This window comes from Rhinoraja longicauda, chromosome 9 (genome assembly GCF_053455715.1).
Source record: "Rhinoraja longicauda isolate Sanriku21f chromosome 9, sRhiLon1.1, whole genome shotgun sequence".
Lineage (NCBI taxonomy): Eukaryota > Metazoa > Chordata > Chondrichthyes > Rajiformes > Arhynchobatidae > Rhinoraja > Rhinoraja longicauda.
This window is the reverse complement of record NC_135961.1, coordinates 3440052-3459834: the sequence shown is the minus strand read 5'-3', so window position 1 is coordinate 3459834 and position 19783 is coordinate 3440052. Positions and strand designations below refer to the sequence as shown.

The 19783-nt window shown below is 43.8% G+C and overlaps 1 protein-coding gene across 4 annotated transcripts in view; it reads left to right on the top strand.

Moving 5' to 3' along the window:
• Window positions 1-19783, top strand: part of arid1b (AT-rich interactive domain 1B) — a 462315-nt gene that overhangs the window by 283183 nt on the left and 159349 nt on the right. For all 4 annotated transcript variants that reach the window (XM_078404705.1, XM_078404704.1, XM_078404702.1 and 1 more), the window contains 2 exons: window positions 8705-8878; window positions 14357-14464. In XM_078404705.1, the coding sequence (XP_078260831.1) occupies window positions 8705-8878; window positions 14357-14464 (282 nt within the window). The remainder of the gene's footprint in view (window positions 1-8704; window positions 8879-14356; window positions 14465-19783) is intronic.

The following is a 19783-nucleotide window of genomic DNA, read 5'->3' as shown; positions in this document are numbered from 1 at the left end:
CTGTAATTTAAACTTGGGCATGGTTGCACTATTAACAACTTTATCCAGCAGTTGTGCCTGAAGTAAAACTCAGAGGTGTGTCCCCTCCTGTCATGTTCTATTTTTAGACCTCAGAAGTATCAGCATAATTAGTCTGGCCAAAATGTATAAATTTGCAGAATCTTATATCAGACAGGCCAATGAGCTTATCATCCCATTTTAGATTTAGTTTTAGAGATACATCGCGGAAACAGGTCCTTGGACCCACCGAGTCTGCGTCGACCAGTGATCCCCACACATTAACACCATCCTTCACACATTAGGAACAATTTACATTTATACCAAGCCAATTAACCTACAGACCTGTACGTCTTTGGAATGTGGGAAGAGTTGGGCCTCAGGAAGTGCCCTGTACCTGTGAGATTCTGCATCCAGGACATCCAAACGGCCATTTTCCAGAAGAGAATGGACGGTCACGGTGGCGCAGCGGCAGAGTTGCTGCCTTACAGAGAATGCTGTGCCGGAGACCAGGGTTCGATCCTGACTACGGGTGCCGTCTGTACAGAGTTTGTACGTTCTCCCCGTGACCTGCGTGGGTTTTCTCCGAGAACTTCGGTTTCCTCCCACACTCCAAAGACGTACAGGCTTGTAGGTTAATTGGCTTGGTAAATGTAAAAATTGTCCCTGGTGGGTATAGGATAGTGTTAATGTGCGGGAAACTAAACTAAACTAAACTAAGAAAGTTGAGGTTGGGGTTTCACCCCCTGAAGTTTTTCTTTAATAGTGTTTATTTATAATTTAGAAAACAACTAAAGGTCAGGCAGCATCTCAGGAGAGAAGGAATGGGTGACGTTTCGGGTCGAGACCTTTCTTCAGACTGAAGAAGGGTCTCGACCCGAAACGTCACCCATTCCTTCTCTCCTGAGATGCTGCCTGACCTGCTGAGTTACTCCAGCATTTTGTGAATAAATACCTTCGATTTGTATCAGCATCTGCAGTTATTTTCTTAAACAACTAAAGGTGGTGCAAATCCTAAAACAAATGGATCAAACACTTAGGTCTGAATAAGAATATTAAAGTTTAAAAAAAATTACTCTGCCCAATATTCATCGCAAGACTCACCAAATGAATGGGGTCGCTAATTCTACACCAGGTGTGATCCGGTAGAGGATCAGAGAGGCTGATTCCAAGGTGCAGAACTGGGCGATCTTGCAATGCTAGGCCTCGATGCTCCCACAGGGAGTCTTGTGATGAGGCAGAGTGACTTTCATAGCATTAACTTTAAGCTCAAGTTCGGATTTAATTGTGAGGTGTTGACTGAATGCCAACATTTTATTTTGGAACTATTGGCCATAGCCAATGTGATTTCCATCCATGAACATTTGGCATCATTCAATTTCCAGTCACGTTGAATTTATTGTCGTATACAAACAAGTACGATGAAGTACAAGCACATTGAAAATCTTGCTTGCTACCTCATAGGCACATAGACTCACGACAACGCACAATATATCAATTGTACGTAAATGACACAAGATAGTGAAAGGAAAAAGTCTGTGCAAAAACAAGATATTAGTATAAAACACAAATAAAAAACAACACGGCGGCCACGGTGGCGCAGCGGGAGAGTTGCTGCCTGACAGCGCTTGCAGCGCCAGAAATCCAGGTTCCATCCTGACCAGCAAGGCCAGTGAGGAAAACCATGATTGATTAGTAGGACTAGATGTTACAATCCCTAAGGTTTGCACTACAATTGACTGGTGTTGTTCTTGGGGGTGACCACTAGGTGATGTTGCTACCATTCCGACACATCTTCAGTTGTGTGCTTCAACGTCACTGGGTGTTTCGGCCTTTTGATTTCAGCCTTTTCCAATCCCATTTTTACATACATAGATACATAGACAATAGGTGCAGGAGTAGGCCATTCAGCCCTTCAAGCCAGCACCGCCATTCAATATGATCATGACTCATCATCCCCAATCAGTGCATCGTTCCTGCCTTCACCCCATATCCCTTGATTCTACCAGCCCTGAGAGCTCTAACTCTCTTGTGCTGTCTGTACAGAGTTTGTACGTTCTCCCCATGACCTGCGTGGGTTTTCTGCGAGATCTTCGGTTTCCGCCCACATTCCAAACACGTACAGGTTTGATGGTTAATTGGCGTGGTATTAAAAAAAATGTAAAAATCGTCCCTAGTGTAGTACAGTGTTAATGTGCAGCAATCGCTGGTTGGTGCAGACTCGGAGGGCCGAATGGCCTCTTTCCGTGCTGTATCTCTAAACTAAACTAAACTAATTTAATCTTTCAAAGGTTTTGCCACCTTGTGTGCAGTATATATGTTAATATTATTTATTCACACTCGCAAAGGAAGTGCTGTCATTGAGGTAATAAAAAAGGCTTTCAGAAATTTTAAACAAAATGTGAGGATAATGTCTTCCGAAAGGTTTTACTGACTATCGTAAATTAGGGGTTTGGGTGGGAACATCAACTTTGTATTGATATTTTAAATTTCCTTTCTGTAAAACATTATAGCATTGTAGTATTCAAGAGTTACCAAAAAGGGAGTAAATGTTCTGCTCCCAACAACTAGATTGTGAGGAGATGCAGTGATGTGTGGAGACCCAGTGGCCATAAATGTGACAGGAGGAACTATTTAGATCCAATGATTGAAGGTTAATGATACCAAGTAACAACATCTCAACAAAATTTCCCTCCTGCAGAAAAGGTGAAAATTATGTTTGAACTTCTAGCACTTAAATTTTGTTTCTACCATATTTTATCACATTCAGATATCATTTATCACTTTTGGTTAAAAGAAGCAGATAGATAATCTTGCAGCCCAGTGGTATGAACATCGACTTCTCCAACTTTAGATAGTTCCTCTGTCCCTCTCTTCCCCCCCCCCCTTCCCAGATCTCCCTCTATCGTCCTGTCTCCACCTATATCCTTCCTTTGTCCCGCCCCCCTGACATCAGTCTGAAGAAGGGTCTCGACCCGAAACGTCACCCATTCCTTCTCTCCTGAGATGCTGCCTGACCTACTGAGTTACTCCAGCATTGTGTGAAGATTCAAGATTCAAGAGATTCAAGATTCAAGATAGCTTTATTTGTCATCCAATATTGGACGAAATTCAGTCACCCACAGTCCAACAATAAAAACATTAAATAGGCATTAAAATTACACAACCCCAAAAACACACAAAAAAAGAAACATCCATCAAAGAAACATCCATCACAGTGAGTCTCCTCCAGTCCTCTCTCTCCTCACTGTGATGGAAGGCCACAATGTCTTTCCCTTCTCCTGCTGTCCTCTCCCGCGGTCAGGTTGTTGTGGTTGCAGGCCGCGCCGGACGGTCCGCAGCGGCCCGAGCCTAAGGCGAGTCCCAGCCGCTCCCGCAGCCTCCGAAGACGGCCGGCTCCGCCGATGATAAGTCCGATCCGGGGCGGGCGAACACGCTGCTGCTGTTGCTGTACGTCGGGGCGGTCGTGGCTCCCGACGTTGAAGCCCCCGCCCAGCAGAGAAATATCCCGCGGCATATCTTAGGCCGCGCCGGACGGTGAAATGTCCGCGATAGATAGATAATCGTGATCATGCACCATTCAGTTTTATTTGTTTCCTCTCCTTAAATTATTTCTGTTCCGGCCACATTTGCTTGAACAATACTATCAACATGACGAAGATGCCATCTTCCAGCTTTCATTGGAACCCAATTTCTTCTCCTTAGACTTTTGCCCTTCCCGCAACCTAAACGCACAGATCAATTTTTCCCTTAACTTCGATCAAATAGTTCAGCATTGATTGGAGATTATATCCACGACCTTGCTAATTTGACATTTTAGGAGACAAAGTCACCAAATATTAGGAGAGTTTTCTGTATTTTATCTAAGAAAATTTTGTTTCTTGTTAGATTTTTATGCCTACACTGATTAGATTTTTTAGATTTAGAGATATGGCGCAGAAACAGGCCCTTCGGCCCACCGGGTCCGCGCCGCCCAGCGATCCCCGCACATTAACACTATCCTACACACACTAGGGACAATTTTTTTAACATTTGCCCAGCCAATTAACCTACAAACCTGTACGTCTTTGGAGTGTGGGAGGAAACTGGAGATCCTGGAGAAAACCCACGCAGGTCACGGGAGAACGTACAAACTCCGTAGTCAGGATCAAACCCGGGTCTCTGGCGCTGTGAGACAGCAACACTACCACTGCACCACCGTGCCGTGCCGCCTATATTCTCTCATCTGGCTTGGTTTTGTTGCTCTCACCAGCGGACCCAAAAGTAAATGTTGCCTGTTCCCTTTTCAGTTATTAACCTGCACAGAGAATAAAATGATAGCTGGCTCCTTTAAACATCTTTTTCAGTGAGGAAAAACATGTAAGAAATGCAAATCCCATTACAGGAGGATATCTTGATTTTTTTAATACAAAGTGCTTTTGATTTCAGCCTTTTCCAATCCCATTTTTACACACATAGATACATAGACAATAGGTGCAGGAGTAGGCCATTCAGCCCTTCAAGCCAGCACCGCCATTCAATGTGATCATGACTCATCATCCACAATCAGTGCATCGTTCCTGCCTTCACCCCATATCCCTTGACTCTACCAGCCCTAAGAGCTATAACTATCTTTTTGAATGCATCCAGTGAATCGGCCTCCACTGCCTTCTATGGCAGAGAATTCCACAAATTTACAACTCTCTGGGTGAAAAAGTTTTTCCTCATCTCAGTTCTAAATGGCCTACCCCTTATTCTTAAACAGTGGCCCCTGGTTCTGGACTCCCCCAACATTGGGAACATGTTTCCTACATCTAGTGTGTCCAATCCCTTAATAAGTTTATATGTTTCTCTAAGATCCCCTCTCATCCTAAATTCCAGTGAATACACACCCAGTCGCTCCAGTCTTTCATCATATGTCAGTCCCACCATCCCGGGAATTAACCTCGTGAACCTACGCTGCACTCCATCAATAGCAAGCATGTCCTTCCTCAAGTTAAGGGACCAAAACTTCACACAATACTCCAGGTGTGGTCTCACCAAGGCCCTGTACAACTGCAGAAGGACCTCTTTGCTCCTATACTCAACACCTTTCGTTATGAAGGCCAACATGCCATTAGCTTTCTTCAGTGCCTGCTGTACCTGCATGCTTACTTCAGTGACTGATGTACAAGGACACCCAGGTCTCGTTGTACTTCCCCTTTTCCTAACCTGACCCATTCAGATAATAATCTGCCTTCCGGTTCTTGCCACCAAAATGGATAACCTCACATTTATCCACATTAAACTGCATCTGCCATGCATCCGCCCACTCACACAACCTGTCCAAGTCACCCTGCAACCTCATAGCATCCTCCTCACAGTTCACACTGCCACCCAGCTTTGTATCATCTGCACATTTGCTAATGTTACTTTTAATTCCTTCATCTAAATCATTAATGTATATTGTAAATAGCTGCAGTCCCAGCACCGAGTCTTGCGGTACCCCACTAGTCACTGCCTGCCATTCTGAAAGGGACCCATTAATCCCTACTCTTTGTTTCCTGTCTACCAACCAATTTTCTATCCATGTCAATACCCTACCCCCCAATACCATGTGCTCTAATGTTGCCCATTAATCTCCTGAGTGGGACCTTATCAGAGGCTTTCTGAAAGTCCAGGTACACTACATCCACTGGCTTTCCCATGTTCATTTTACTTGTTATATCCTCAAAAAATTCCAGAAGATTAGTCAAGCATGATTTCCCCTTCATAAATCCATGCTGACTTGGACCGATCCTGTTACTGCACCACTATTACATCTTTAATAATCGACTCCAGCATCTTCCCCACCACTGATGTCAGACTAACTGCTCTATAATTCCCTGCTTTCTCTCTCCCTCCTTTCTTGAAAAGTGGGATAACATTATCTACCCTCCAATCCACAGGAACTGATCCAGAATCTATAGAACATTGGAAAATGGTCACCAATGCGTTCACAATTTCTAGAGCCACTTCCTTAAGTACCCTGGGATGCAGACCATCAGGCCCTGGGGATTTATCAGGCTTCAGTCCCATCAGTCTACCCAACACCATTTCCTGACTAATGTGAATTTCCTTCAGTTCCTCCATCACCCTAGGACCGCTGTCCACTAGTACATCTGGGAGATTGTTTGTGTCTTCCTTAGAGAAGACAGAACCAAAGTACCTGTTCAACTTGTCTGCCATTTCCTTGCTCCACATAATAAATTCACCTGTTTCTATCTTCAAGGGACCCACATTTGTCTTAACTATTTTTTCCTCTTCACATACCTAAAGAAGCTTTTACTATCCGCCTTTATAGTCCTGGCTAGCTTACCTTCGTACTTCATCTTTTCTCCCCATATTGCCTTTTTAGTTACCTTTTGTTGATCTTTAAAAGTTGCCCAATCCTCTGGCTTCCCGCTCATCTTTGCTATGTTATACTTCTCTTTTATTTTTATACTGTCCTTGACTTCCTTTGTCAGCCACGGTCGCCTCTTACTCCCCTTCGAAACTTTCTTCCTTCCTTCCTTCCTTCCTACTACCTAACTAGATGTAAATCGCTGTTCTGTCGGGGAAGGCTCTGGCGACGCACTAGTGTGCTGTTCACACTGCTTACCAGTTGTATAATTACCCTTTCAAAACCTTTATCAAGTAAAGTTGAAAGACTGGAGCGACTAGGCTTGTATACACTGGAATTTAGAAGGAAGAGAGGGGATCTTATCGAAACATATAAGATTATTAAAGGGTTGGACACGTTAGAGGCAGGAAACATGTTCCCAATGTTGGGGGAGTCCAGAACCAGGGGCCACAGTTTAAGAATAAGGAGCAGGCCATTTAGAACGGTGATGAGGAAAAACTTTTTCAGTCAGAGAGTTGTGAATCTGTGGAATTCTCTGCCTTCATTCAAGAGAGAGCTAGATAGAGCTCTTAAGGATAGCGGAGTCAGGGGGTATGGGGAGAAGGCAGGAACGGGGTACTGATTGAGAATGATCAGCCATGATCACATTGAATGGCGGTGCTGGCTCGAAGGGCCGAATGGTCTCCTCCTGCACCTATTGTCTCTTGTCTAAAAGACAACATCTGTCTCCAAGCAGCAGACCTTTCGCTGAAAACTTTCTCTCAGTTCCGCCTTGGCCTACGCGATCTTCCTGTTGCCAAACACGTTAACTGCCCTTGCCATTCCCATTCTCACCTTTTTGTGCTGGACCTCCTCCACTGTCAGAGTGAGGCCAAATGCAAATTGAATGAAGAGCACCTCATATTTCACTTGAGCAGCTTACAACCCAGCGGGTTTTGATAAATTTTGATTTCTCTAACTTAAAGTAACCTTGCATCTCCTCTCTCTCTGTCCCTCTGCCATCTTTAGTCGCCATACTAGTTTCACTGTCCTGTTGAATTTCATTATCTGTAGAACTTGCTATCACCTAGCCCGCAGCCAACAATAAACCATTGTGGGCACGACCTTTCCTTGATAATTGTTCGTTTTTTACATATCTTTCTTCCATTTGTTCCATATATCTATATTATCCACCATTTATATCTCTCGTTTCCCTTTCCCCTAACTTTCCGTCTGAAGAAGGGTGTCGACCCAAAAGTCACATGTTCCTTTCCTCCAGGGATGCTGCCTGACCCGCTGAGTTACTCCAGCTTTTTGTGTCTATCTTTAATTTATAGCAGATTGTGTGTGTGTGTGTGTGTTGGAAACTTACTTGCTTCACCTTTTAGATTAGATCAAATTAGTTTCTTATCAGTTACTCCAGCATTTTGTGTCTACCTTTAGTTTATTATCATACACACCAGGGCGCAAAGAAATTCCGTAAAGCTCATAAATAGAATATGCGCTTATGACAGATACAGCTATAAATACAATAAAGAATGAAATAACAGAATGATGTAAATATTGTAGTGTAGTCTGAGGTAGTGCAAACAGTTTTGCAGTTCCTGCAAGTTGATAAGAAACTTCTGTGAGGAATTGCATTCCAAATATGATTTTACATAAACGATTGGATCATATTTTAGAAAATCTCAGCTCACATTTTTACACTTCTTGAAGGTCAATTGCTGCCTGATTCAAACAGCCAGACATAGAAACATGGAAAATAGGTGCAGCAGGAGGCCATTTGGACCTTCGAGCCAGCACCGTCATTCATTGTGATCATGGCTGATCATCCAAATATCTCAAGGTTTTGTTAGCTTGTGAGCCCTGTAATTTAGGTTCATAGTTATATGTTACTAGACCAAGTGGACCCGTTGGGCCCAAACCTCTCCTGCATTGGTGCAGCACCCTCTCCTCCCTCCGCCCCCCTTCCCCCTCCCTCCTCCCCCCTCCCCCTCCCCTCTCCCCCCTCCCACCTGCCCCCTCTCTCCCCCTCCCCCCCCCTCCTCTCCCCCTCCCCCCCCTCCACCACCCACTCCATCCCCCTCAACCCCCCTGTCCTCCCTCCCTCCTATCCCCTCCCTCCTTAGGAGATTGATTTAAACTTTAAAATGTGAATAACTTTAAAAATATAACACCAATTTCAATGAAACTTCTTCCATTAGCACCAAAGGGACGACGGTGAGTAAGGTGGGACTAAAATTGTTGCGCTATCGTGTACCGTTTTGGCTGTAGTTCAGGAACAAATAAACGAGAGTTTTAGAATATAGATAATTAGGTTCACTTCTTTTCTCGCTGTGTTTCTTTTGTGTGCACGCCTAAATCGCTTAATTTTCTCTTTCTCTCTAGGTTTCATGCCAAGTGTCCAGAGAAATGCACAAGTATCTCAGTACGGATCCCAGCAAACAGGTCCTCCCATGTCACCACATCCATCACCTGTTGGACACAGTGCCATGGGGCCTTATCAGCAGCCCAATTCCAGCAGCACTTATGGTCCCCAAAGCAGCCAATTTGGGCCACAAGGTAAGAAAATGTGTACTAAGATCGGTTAAGTTCAGTAGAGGCTGTTTTAAAATGCCTAGTTATTATTGAAGACAAAAATAGAATGTTTAGATGAGAAGCAATCTTGAAAATCAGTAAGTAGACACAAAATGCTGGAGTAACTCAGCGGGTCAGGCAGCATCTCTGGAGAGAAGGAATGGGTGATGTTTCGGGTCAAGACCCGTCTCGACCCGAAGAAGGGCCGCGACCCGAAACGTCACCCATTCCTTCCCTCCAGAGATGCTGCCTGACCTGCTAAGTTACTCCAGCATTTTGTGTCTACCTTCGATTTTAACCAGCATCTGCAGTTTTTTTCCTACACTTGAAAATCAGTAATGAACCTCTTCCTTACAAAAGAAATGAATAAGAGCACTTTACTTACATTGAAAATGCAATGCTAGCATTTATTTCAATGAGGGCTTAGAATACAAAAATAGGGGCATAATGCTGAGGCTCTATAAGGCGCTGGTCAGGCCGCATTTGGAATATTGTGAGCAATTGTGGGCCCCATATCTGAGGAAGGATGTGCTGGCTCTGGAGAGGGTCCAGAGGAGGTTTACAAGAATGAGCCCAGGAATGAGTGGGTTAACATGTGATGAGCTTTTGACGGCACTGGGAAAGATGAGGGGGGACCTCATTGAAACGTACCAAATAGTGAAAGGCCTGGATAGAGTGGATGTGGAGAGGATGTTTCAACTGGTAGGAGAATCTAGGACCAGAGGTCACAGCCTCAGAATTAAGGACGTTCCTTTAGGAAGGAGATGAGGAGGAATTTCTTTAGTCAGAGGGTGGTGAATCTGTGGAATTCATTTGCCACAGAAGACTGTGGAGGCCAAGTCAATGGACATTTTGAAGGCAGAGATACATAGATTCTTGATCAGTACGGCTGTCAAGGGTTATGGGGAGAAGGCAAGAGAATGGGGTTAGGAGGGAGAGATAGATCAGCCATGATTGAATGGTGGAGTAGACTTGATGGGCCGAATGGCCTAATTCTGCTCCTATCACTTGTGATCTTATGACCTTTTACTCAAAGGTATTTCACACAGACATTTTGGTGATTATAATTGGGAATGTCAACAGTTTTTGTTTAAAATTGTTTGGCTCAGCAAGCAATTTGAAATTCACGTGTGCCTTATCTGAATATTATTATTTGTCTTCCCATTTGGCCAAAACTAGCAAGCATCCTTGTTTCTACATTGATCAAACATGATCTGCTTTGTAGATTACCAGCTTGATTCCATGACTCCTGAACATTTCACTTTGATAGCCAACCCAATTTTATATAAATTCTGATAATTGACTACATCTAGAATTATCACTCAAATAACTCTTACCTTGAGTACTGTGGAGCCCTTATGCACATGTTGTCTATTTACAGTTTCCAGTGATTTTAAATGCACAAGAGAGTCTTTGGTTCAACATTTGGAAGCCTAATATCCAAGTGTTGACATCTTTCCTTTATAACATTAAATCTTTAGTCGGCATGTACTTGGATAAAACACTCTAAGATTTTTCTCTCATTTTCACTGAGTTCCTAGAATCTCTTAAATTCTTTATATAATGGTAGTGTAATATGGTGGAGCAGCACTTTCAGCTCTGTGCCCTTTTTATGTGACCACTTCTGAATGGTGGTGCCCCTCACGACAACAGATCAGCACAGTTAGAAGATAGGCACAAAAAGCTGGGGTAACTCTGGCAGGCAGCATCTCTGGAGAGAAGGAATGGGTGACGTTTCGGGTCGAGACCCTTCTTCAGACTGGTGCCTGAGGGTCTCGACCTGAAAGGTCATCCATTTCTTCTCTCCATTTTTCTCCCCAATCTTTGCAGGTCTTAACACCCAATATGTAATGAACTGATTGATCCTTAAATATACTCAAATGAATAGTTTGTCAGCCATTGGGATAGATTTAGGAATTAGTCAAGCAATTTATGGAAGAGCACATTATAGGGGATCTTTCAGAATGCTCAGAATTAGATACATTCCAACAAAAAAGACAGACTCTGGGAGGCGTGAGTCTCCCAGCCATGGTTAATGAAATAGCAACAGATATGACATTTAAAGATGAAGACATATAATTCTGCAAATATTAATTGGCTGGTCTGAAGACTGAACAAAATATACCACAAAACAAAGTCACTAACAGAATAGTGAAAAATTACAAGAGAAAGTTAGGCAGCAAGGTAATAAAGGATAGAATGAATTTGATAGAAAGATATTTTAAAAGGGAGTTAACAGAAATCAGGGAAATTAATGGTGGAAAAGCAGGAGATGGCTGGTATTTTGTATGTGTCTTCACTGGAGAAAATTAAAATAACGTCCCAGAAATATCTGTAAGCTAGCAATTAGAAGTGAGGAAGGAAGTCAGGAAACTCACAGTAACGCGGAAGGTGGTACTAAGCAGGATGATGGAGCTGTGAGCTGGCAAAACATCAGGTCCTGATGGACTTCATCCTTTGCCTGTGACATGCTTGGGTTTTTCAATTTTTAAATTTTCGTGAACTCCCTCGATTCGAGAAGGATTCCATTGATTTTGAAAATAGCAAATATAGCTCCCCTCTTCAAAAAGAAAGGAGGACATAAAAACAGGAAACTAAAGAGTAGTGAAGGTGAGATTTTGGAGCAAGGGGGTGATAGGTTACCACAGGTGGACGGGAATGTGAGGTTGAGGTTACAATAAATGTTGAGCACATGTGGAAAATGAATGGCCTATTCCAGCTCTTAATTAATTTGTTCAAATGCCCTGGAAACAGCTAAGGTGCATTAGGATGCACAGAAACATAGAAAATAGGTGTAGGAGGAGGCCATTCGGCCCTTCGAGCCAGCACCGCCATTCATTGTGATCATGGCTGATCATCCACAATCAGTAACCCTGTGCCCAACTTCTCCCCATATCCCTTGATTCCACTAGCCCCCAGAGCTCTATCTAACTCTCTTAAATTCATCCAGTGATTTGGCTTCCACTGCCCTCTGTGGAGAGAATTCCACAAATTCACAACTCTCTGGGTGAAAAAGTTCCTTCTCACCTCAGTTTTAAATGGCCTCCCCTTTATTCTTCGGCTGTGGCCCCTGGTTCTGGACTCCCCCAACATTGGGAACATTTTTCCTGCATCTAGCATGTCCAGTCCTTTTATAATTCTATATGTCTATACAAGATCCCTTCTAAACTCTATAACATCCTTCTAAACTCCAGTGAATGCAAGCCTAGTCTTTTCAATCTTTCCTCATATGACAGTCCCGCCATCCCAGGGATCAATCTCGTGAACCTACGCTGCACTGCCTCAATTACAAGGATGTCCTTCCTCAAATTAGGAGACCAAAACTGTACACAATACTCCAGATGTGGTCTCACCAGGGCCCTATACAACTGCAGAAGAACCTCTTTACTCCTATACTGAAATCCTTTTGTTATGAAGGCCAACATGCCATTAGCTTTCTTCACTGCCTGCTGTACCTGCACACCAACTTTCAGTGACTGGTGTACAAGGACACCCAGGTCTCGCTGCACTTCCCCCTTACCTAACCTGACAACATTGAGATAATCATCTGCCTCCTTATTTTTGCCGCCAAAGTGGATAACCTCACATTTATCTACATTATACTGCATCTGCCACTCATCTGCCCACTCACTCAACCTGTCCAGGTCACCCTGCAACCTCCTAACATCCTCTTCGCAGTTCACACTGCCACCCAGCTTTGTGTCATCTGCAAACTTGCTAGTGTTACTTCTAATTCCTTCGTCCAAATCATTAATATATATGGTAAACAGTTGCGGCCCCAACACCGAGCCTTGCGGCACTCCGCTCGCCACTGCCTGCCATTCTGAAAAGGAACCGTTTACTCCTACTCTTTGCTTCCTGTCTGCCAACCAATTCTCTATTCATGTCCACACCCTACCCCCAATACCATGTGCTCTAATTTTGCTCACCAATCTCCCGTGTTGGACCTTATCAAATACTTTCTGAAAGTCTAGATACACACATCCACTGGCTCCCCTTCGTCCATTTTGCTTGTCACATCCGACTACAGATGCTGTCTGTACGGGTTTGATGCTATCAGTACGGAGTTTGTACGTTCTCCCCGTGAACTGTGTGGGTTTTCTCTGGAATTTTCGGTTTCCTCCCACACTCCAAAGATGTACAGGTTTGTAGGTTAATTGGCTTGGTATAATTGTAAATTGGCCCCAGTGTGTGTAGGATAGTGTTAGTGTGCGGGGATCACTGGTCGGCGCAGAGTCGATGGGCAGAAGGGCCCGTTGTATCTCTAAAAATTAAAAAACGAAGACCCTAGGAGGAACCAAGATTGACGTTCTGTATTTTCTCAAAACAGATGACTGTTATTGATTTTGGGTCATTTAAATTTGTTTCTATCCCACATGCTTGCTCATCTCAGCTGTGCATGGCCTTTTGCTCATGTTATTCTGAGAAAAGTCTTTCACTTGTGGACAACCACCCAAGATCCCGGCATAGTTATAGTAAACGGAAAGCTCCTTTGGTCAACAGATACATCAGGGAAAAGAAATGTTCACAATAATGAAAACCCTTCTGTTGCAAGAAATGTTGCAGGGGAAAAAAGGATGACAAGCAAACAGCAAGAGGAAAGATAAAAGAAATGGGGATTGTCAAAACACACGAGGCAACACTGAGGATTTGAGTATAGGAGCAAAGAGGTCCTTCTGCAGTTGTACGGGGCCCTGGTGAGACCGCCCCTGGAGTACTGTGTGCAGTTTTGGTCTCCTAATTTGAGGAAGGACATCCATGCTATTGAGGCAGCGCAACGTAGGTTCACGAGGTTAATTCCCGGGATGGCGTGACTATCATATGAGGAAAGATTGGAAAGACTGGGCTTGTATTCGTTGGAGTTTAGAAGGATGAGAGGGGATCTTATGGAGACGTATAAAATTAAGAAAGGACAAGCTAGATGCAGGGAAAATGTTCCCAATGTTGGAAGAGGCCAGAACCAGGGGCTACAGTCGAAGAATAAAGGGGAGGCCATTTAAAACTGAAGTGAGAAAAATACTTTTTCCGCCAGAGAGTTGTGAATTTGTGGAATTCTCTGCCACAGAGGGCAGTGGAGGCCGATTCACTGGATGGATTTAAAAGGGAGTTAGATAGAGCTGTAGGGGCTAGCGGAATTAAGGGGTATGGGGAGAAGGCAGGCACGGGTTGCTGATTGTGGATGATCAGCCATGATCACAATGAATGGGGGTGCTGGCTCGAAGGGCCGAATAGCCTCCTCCTGCACCTATTGTCTATGTTTCTATGTTTAAGTGTATAAAGTAGAAAAGGGGGAAATTACTGAGTCCAAGTCTTCCAATTCCTGGCCTACTGCTTTTTCTTACCCACTGAACATGGCATGAGGCGAGTGGGGGGAACTTACTAACAGATTTGGCCGCTAAGTTGTGAAGGAGACAATGGCATGTGTCATGGTTCCTGTGTTTACTGTGGATTCTCCTGGAGCAGGTTGTGCCATGACAGTTAAAAGAAATGGCAGCACGCACGGAGCGGAAGGAAAGGAAAGGGGAACAGTCTGTCTGGAAGTAACAAAGATCGTCGAAGAGACCGCTGGAGGTAAGAAAGAACCGGGAAGAGAAAGTACATAATTGGAGAGTTTGATAGTTGGTAAGTCTAATACACAGCAAAACAAGGACGTAAAGAACAAAAGGGAAAATACAGTAATTATTGACTTTAAAACAGCAAATTATATTCATATTCAAGTCAAGTCAAGTCAAGGTTATTTGTCACATACACATACACGATGTGCAGTGAAATGAAAGTGGCAATGCCTGCGGATTGTGCAAAAAAAGAATTACAGTTACAGCATATAAATTAAAGTTAATACAGAGAAGACAAAATTTAGTCCCTGGAGTTAGAAAAGTTAACAGTCCTAATGGCCTGTGGGAAGGAACTCCGTCTCATCCTCTCCGTTTTCACAGCGTGACAGCGGAGACGTTTGCCTGACCGTAGCAGCTGGAACAGTCCGTTGCTGGGGTGGCAGGGGTTCCTCATAATCTTGCTTGTTCTCGATCTGCACCTCCTGATGTATAGGTCCTGCAGGGGGGCGAGTGTAGTTCCCATAGTGCTTTCTGCCGAACGCAATACTCTCTGCAGGGCCTTCCTGTCCTGGGCAGAGCTGTTCCCAAACCAGACTGTAATGTTGCCGGACAGGATGCTCTCTACAGCCCCAGAGTAGAAGCATTGAAGGATCCTCAGAGACACTCTGCATTTCCTCAGCTGGAAAAGGGGCAAAAGTAAAAGATTTTGAAAACCTGAGCATAGCTAAGTTACAGCAATGCAGCCAGTGTATATTTTTTTGCTGATAGATTACCATGGCACACAATTCATCATTTTCAGTTAGATTCCTAGCAGTCGAAGGTATTTATTCACAAACTGCTGGAGTAACTCAGCGGGTCAGGCAGCATCTCAGGAGAGAAGGAACGGGTGACGTTTCGGGTCGAGACCCTTCTTCAGACTGAACTAGCAGTGGCTGAAACACCTTGACCAATTACAATAAATGTCTGCCAACTGCTGACAAATGCATAAAATAAAGCATGAATTGTTTTGAGGAACATTGTTCCAGATTTTTTTTTTTTTTAATTAAATGGTGGAATATGAGAGCCAATGATCTTTTATAACTTGGGTCCAGCCAAAAAAAGAATGCTGCTCGAAGTTCAAAGGACTCCCTTCAGATGATTTAATAAATGCAGTTTTTAGCACTAAATCTGAATTTTGTTTTGGTATCCCTGTTGCTACAAACAAGTGATTCCATTTACCAGCACAAAACTTTTCATTAAATGCAAGTGGATTATAATTAGATAGCAAAATTAAATTCTCTGGCAATGGATCTAAATGTTGCCAAGAGCTTCATAATTGTAGATTTTACAGCTTGCAGCTGTGTTTGATTGACTGCTGTTATATTGCATCCATGTTAATGCGGATTCTTGCCACCAAATTTGTTCCCAGTTCATTTAGTGTGTTACATAGAAACATAGAAACATAGAAAATAGGTGCAGGAGTAGGCCATTCGGCCCTTCGAGCCTGCACCGCCATTCAATATGATCATGGCTGATCATCCAGCTCAGTAACCTGTACCTGCCTTCTCTCCATACCCCCTGATCCCTTTAGCAAAAAGGGCCACATCTAACTCCCTCTTAAATATAGCTAATGAACTGGCCTCAACTACCTTCTGTGGCAGCTGGAACAGTCCGTTGCTGGGGTGGTAGGGGTCCCTCATAATCTTGCTAGCTCTCGATCTACACCTCCTGATGTATAGGTCTTGCAGGGGGGCGAGTGTAGTTCCCATGGTGCGTTCTGCCGAACGCAATAATGGCTAAGGACAGGGTAGAGATTGCCCACTCAATTTATACGTCTGTTTTAAGCAGAATGGAGTCCCACTGTAAGCTGTTTCCAAGAGTTTATCAAGTTTAGTTTAGTTTGGAGATACAGCACGGTAACAGGCTCTTCGGCCCACCGAGTCCACGCCGACCATCGATCCCCGCACATTAACACTATCCTACACACACTCGAGACACTTTTACATTTATATAAATTTACCAAGCCAATTAACCTACAAACCTCTTGGGAGTGTGCGAGGAGAAATCCACGCAGGTCACATGCAAAGGAAAACGTACAAATTCCGTACAGACTAGTTGCCGTAGTCAGGATTGAATCTGGGTCCCTGGCGCGGTAAGGCAGTAGCTCCACCGCTACGCCACCGTGACGCCTAAATTTATTGAGGCCCAAATATGCAAGAGCTTTCAAATCTCAAATTGAGGGTATCAGATCTTGGTGAAGAACTCAGATTTGCCCTGTCCTGTCCTGTCTAGCTTTAATAGACAATAGATAATAGGTGCAGGAGTAGGCCATTCGGCCCTTCGAGCCAGCACCGCCATTCAATGTGATCATCACATTAAATTCTATTCACAAAGAGAGGCAGGCAAGTTTATCACATAGTGCTAGTATTACTAGTTTGCCTGTCGAGTTCCCGTTATTCATAAGGTTGTGTTAAAACTTGAGTGTATTGCAATAGAAATCCTTTCGTGGTCAACTTCTGATGAAAGGTTGGCAGAACATGGACAAGGCAAGAGTTGCTCCATGCATTCTGTTGCTTGGTCATGTTTTTATGATCAGTGGAACAGCACAGCGACAGACTTGCACAGCGACAGAGTTGCTGCCTTATGGCGCCAGGGAACCGGGATTGATCCTGTCTACTGATGCTGTCTGTACAGAGTTTGTAGGTTAATTGACTTCGGTACAAACTGAAAACTCCCTGGTGTGTAGGATAATGTTTGTGTATGGGGATCGCTGGTCGGCGCGGACTCGGTGGGTCAAAGACCTGTATCTGAGCAGTATAACTAAGCTAAACTAAGATAAACGTATTGTAATTTTGAGCAACAACATGAAAGGATGACACGTTTATTTTGTTTGGTTTAAATATTACATTTCTGAATTCTACTTTTTGAGCACAATAAAGGATTCCATGACAGATTTTTATTGGAAAAGCCTCTGACTGCTTATGAAACGTAACTTTCATATTTACAACCCAATTTCAAACAACCTCTCTGAACTGCATGGAGGCAGGAACTTTCCAATGCAAATTATTTATCGATTGCCAAGTCAAATTGACGCATCTGTTCATTTGCGATATTTAAGAAAACAACATAAAAAATTTATAATGACATTTTCACGACTTTCTAGAGCAGAGCTACTTCTCAATAAAAGATATTCAAGTGAGTATTGCGGGCAAAACAGCTGTTCAGCATTAGACTTTTGTTAAATCTTTACTAATAATCTAAAAAGTCTCAGAATTCACAGTATCACTTGGACTTGTTGGACTTCTATTAAGACCTTGGAAAGAGAGAGGATTGATTATCCTTATGCAGTGAGTTTATTGCACTCTTAGGGGCTAATGAAAATTGTCTGAAGTGCATCAGCCTTAGATAGAAGGGACTTAGTGTATTTGCAAATGGAATGTAAATGCCCCCATCCCTGGAATTTGGGATATGGCGTATCCATTCTTTTACACATCCACAAAGTTTGCTCCACTACTTGGCGTTTGGTGGCTCAAGTAGTGGCTCATGGGGTAAACCATCTGGATTGAGTAGCACAAATTTAATTTAGTTTAGTTGATTTTAGAGATACAGCACGGAAACAGAGCCTTCGCCCACCGAGTCCGCACCGACCAGCGATCCCCGCGCATTAACATTACCCTACACAGGGACAATTTACATTTATACCAAGCCAATTAACCTACAAACCTGCACGTCTTTGGAGTGTGGGAGGAGACCGAAGATCTCGGAAGAAAACCCACACAGTTTCACGGGGAGAACGTACAAACTCCGAACAGCCAAGCACCCGTAGCCAGGATCAAACCCGAGTCTCCGGCGCTGAAAGGCAGTAGCTTTACCGTTGCGCCACCGTGCCACACTGGCTTCAAACTAAAGCAATGCAGAGCAAAAGTAAAGGGTAGTAAAAGATTGATTCTAATCCCTTCAGCCTTGGTTTGGCAGTAGACAGAATGCTTACTAACAGAGCCACTCCATGTCTGGAATTTTTTAAAACTACACATGGGTGTTAAAAGTGGAGAACACGTTGCTGCAGTCTGAGTAAAGATGCTAAGAATCTAGATCAGATACTATCTGTATCCCTTAAATATGACAGAACATAAACATGTGGTGTGTAAAAAAATATATACAGCAGCCTGTAATTATGCAACTCAAATCACTCCCCTGCCACAACATTGACCAGTAGTCTTGTTTATGATGAGTTATGTTCAATTGCAGATAGATTCTTCTAAATTTATTTTTGTGTAAGAAAATCTTCACTAAAGACGTGTGACCAGGCCATCAGGAGGAAACTGATTGTTGACTGAGTCTACCCGAACTGTGATGGTCAGGCCTCTGTTTAGACCATTCAATGTAATCACTTGACTAATCTGTAGCCCATCAGGATTAATGCCAACAAATTACAAACCGATTAAAACAACACGTAAGTACAATTAGATGCTGCTCTCTGTGAGAGCTTGCATTTTTCTAGCTTTGAGTATTATTAACAGTAATGCAATTACTTTATATTATGTCCAGTTTCAATGATATGCATGTTTTTGAGTTATACAAGTTCGAGGAACTACTAACACTTAGCTACATTTCCGTAATTTCTGCATCTTCCATAGGACGGTTATTATCAGTTACAGGCCAAAAGGAACTTTGCCATCAAAAATCTTTCTAATCTGTTAGCAACTGAAAAAATAATGCATATTCTTTATCATAAGAGGAATCATGAGAGAAATAGATCGGGTGGATGCACAGAGTCTCTTGCCCAGGGTTGGGGAATTGAGGACCAGAGGACATAGGTTCAAGATGAAGGGGAAAATATTTAAAAGTAATTTAAAGGGTGTAGTGGGTCTGGACGCGACAGGAATCAGGCCAGACGCCAGGTAAGAAGTAACAATAACTTTAATGCAGTAACGAACATACACTCACTCAGTCATCCTCACGAGTCAAAACAATAACCCCTTCCAGCAAACCCTATAGCACCAGACCACTCTGTCCCCAGGGGAATGACCCAGGGAGTGACCTAATCCCCCCTGTCCACTCAGTGCCGAGGGGAATGACCAAGGAAGTGGCCTAGCCCCCGGGCACCGCCACAGGACCCCTCCCCCCCCCCAAGAACCGGAGGCACGAAACGGACAGGGGGACGTACGAAACGACCAGCCCGCGTGCGCACCACGGCGGTCGCAGGAACCGAAACGAACCCGCCAGGGGAAGGCACCCGCGGGAACTCCGGGGGTAAGGGCCGGGACGCAGGGCGACCCCGAGGGCGAGGCCGCGCCAGTAGGACCGGCTGGCTAATTTCCACGTGCGCCGGCTTCAGCCGCGCAATAGAGATGGT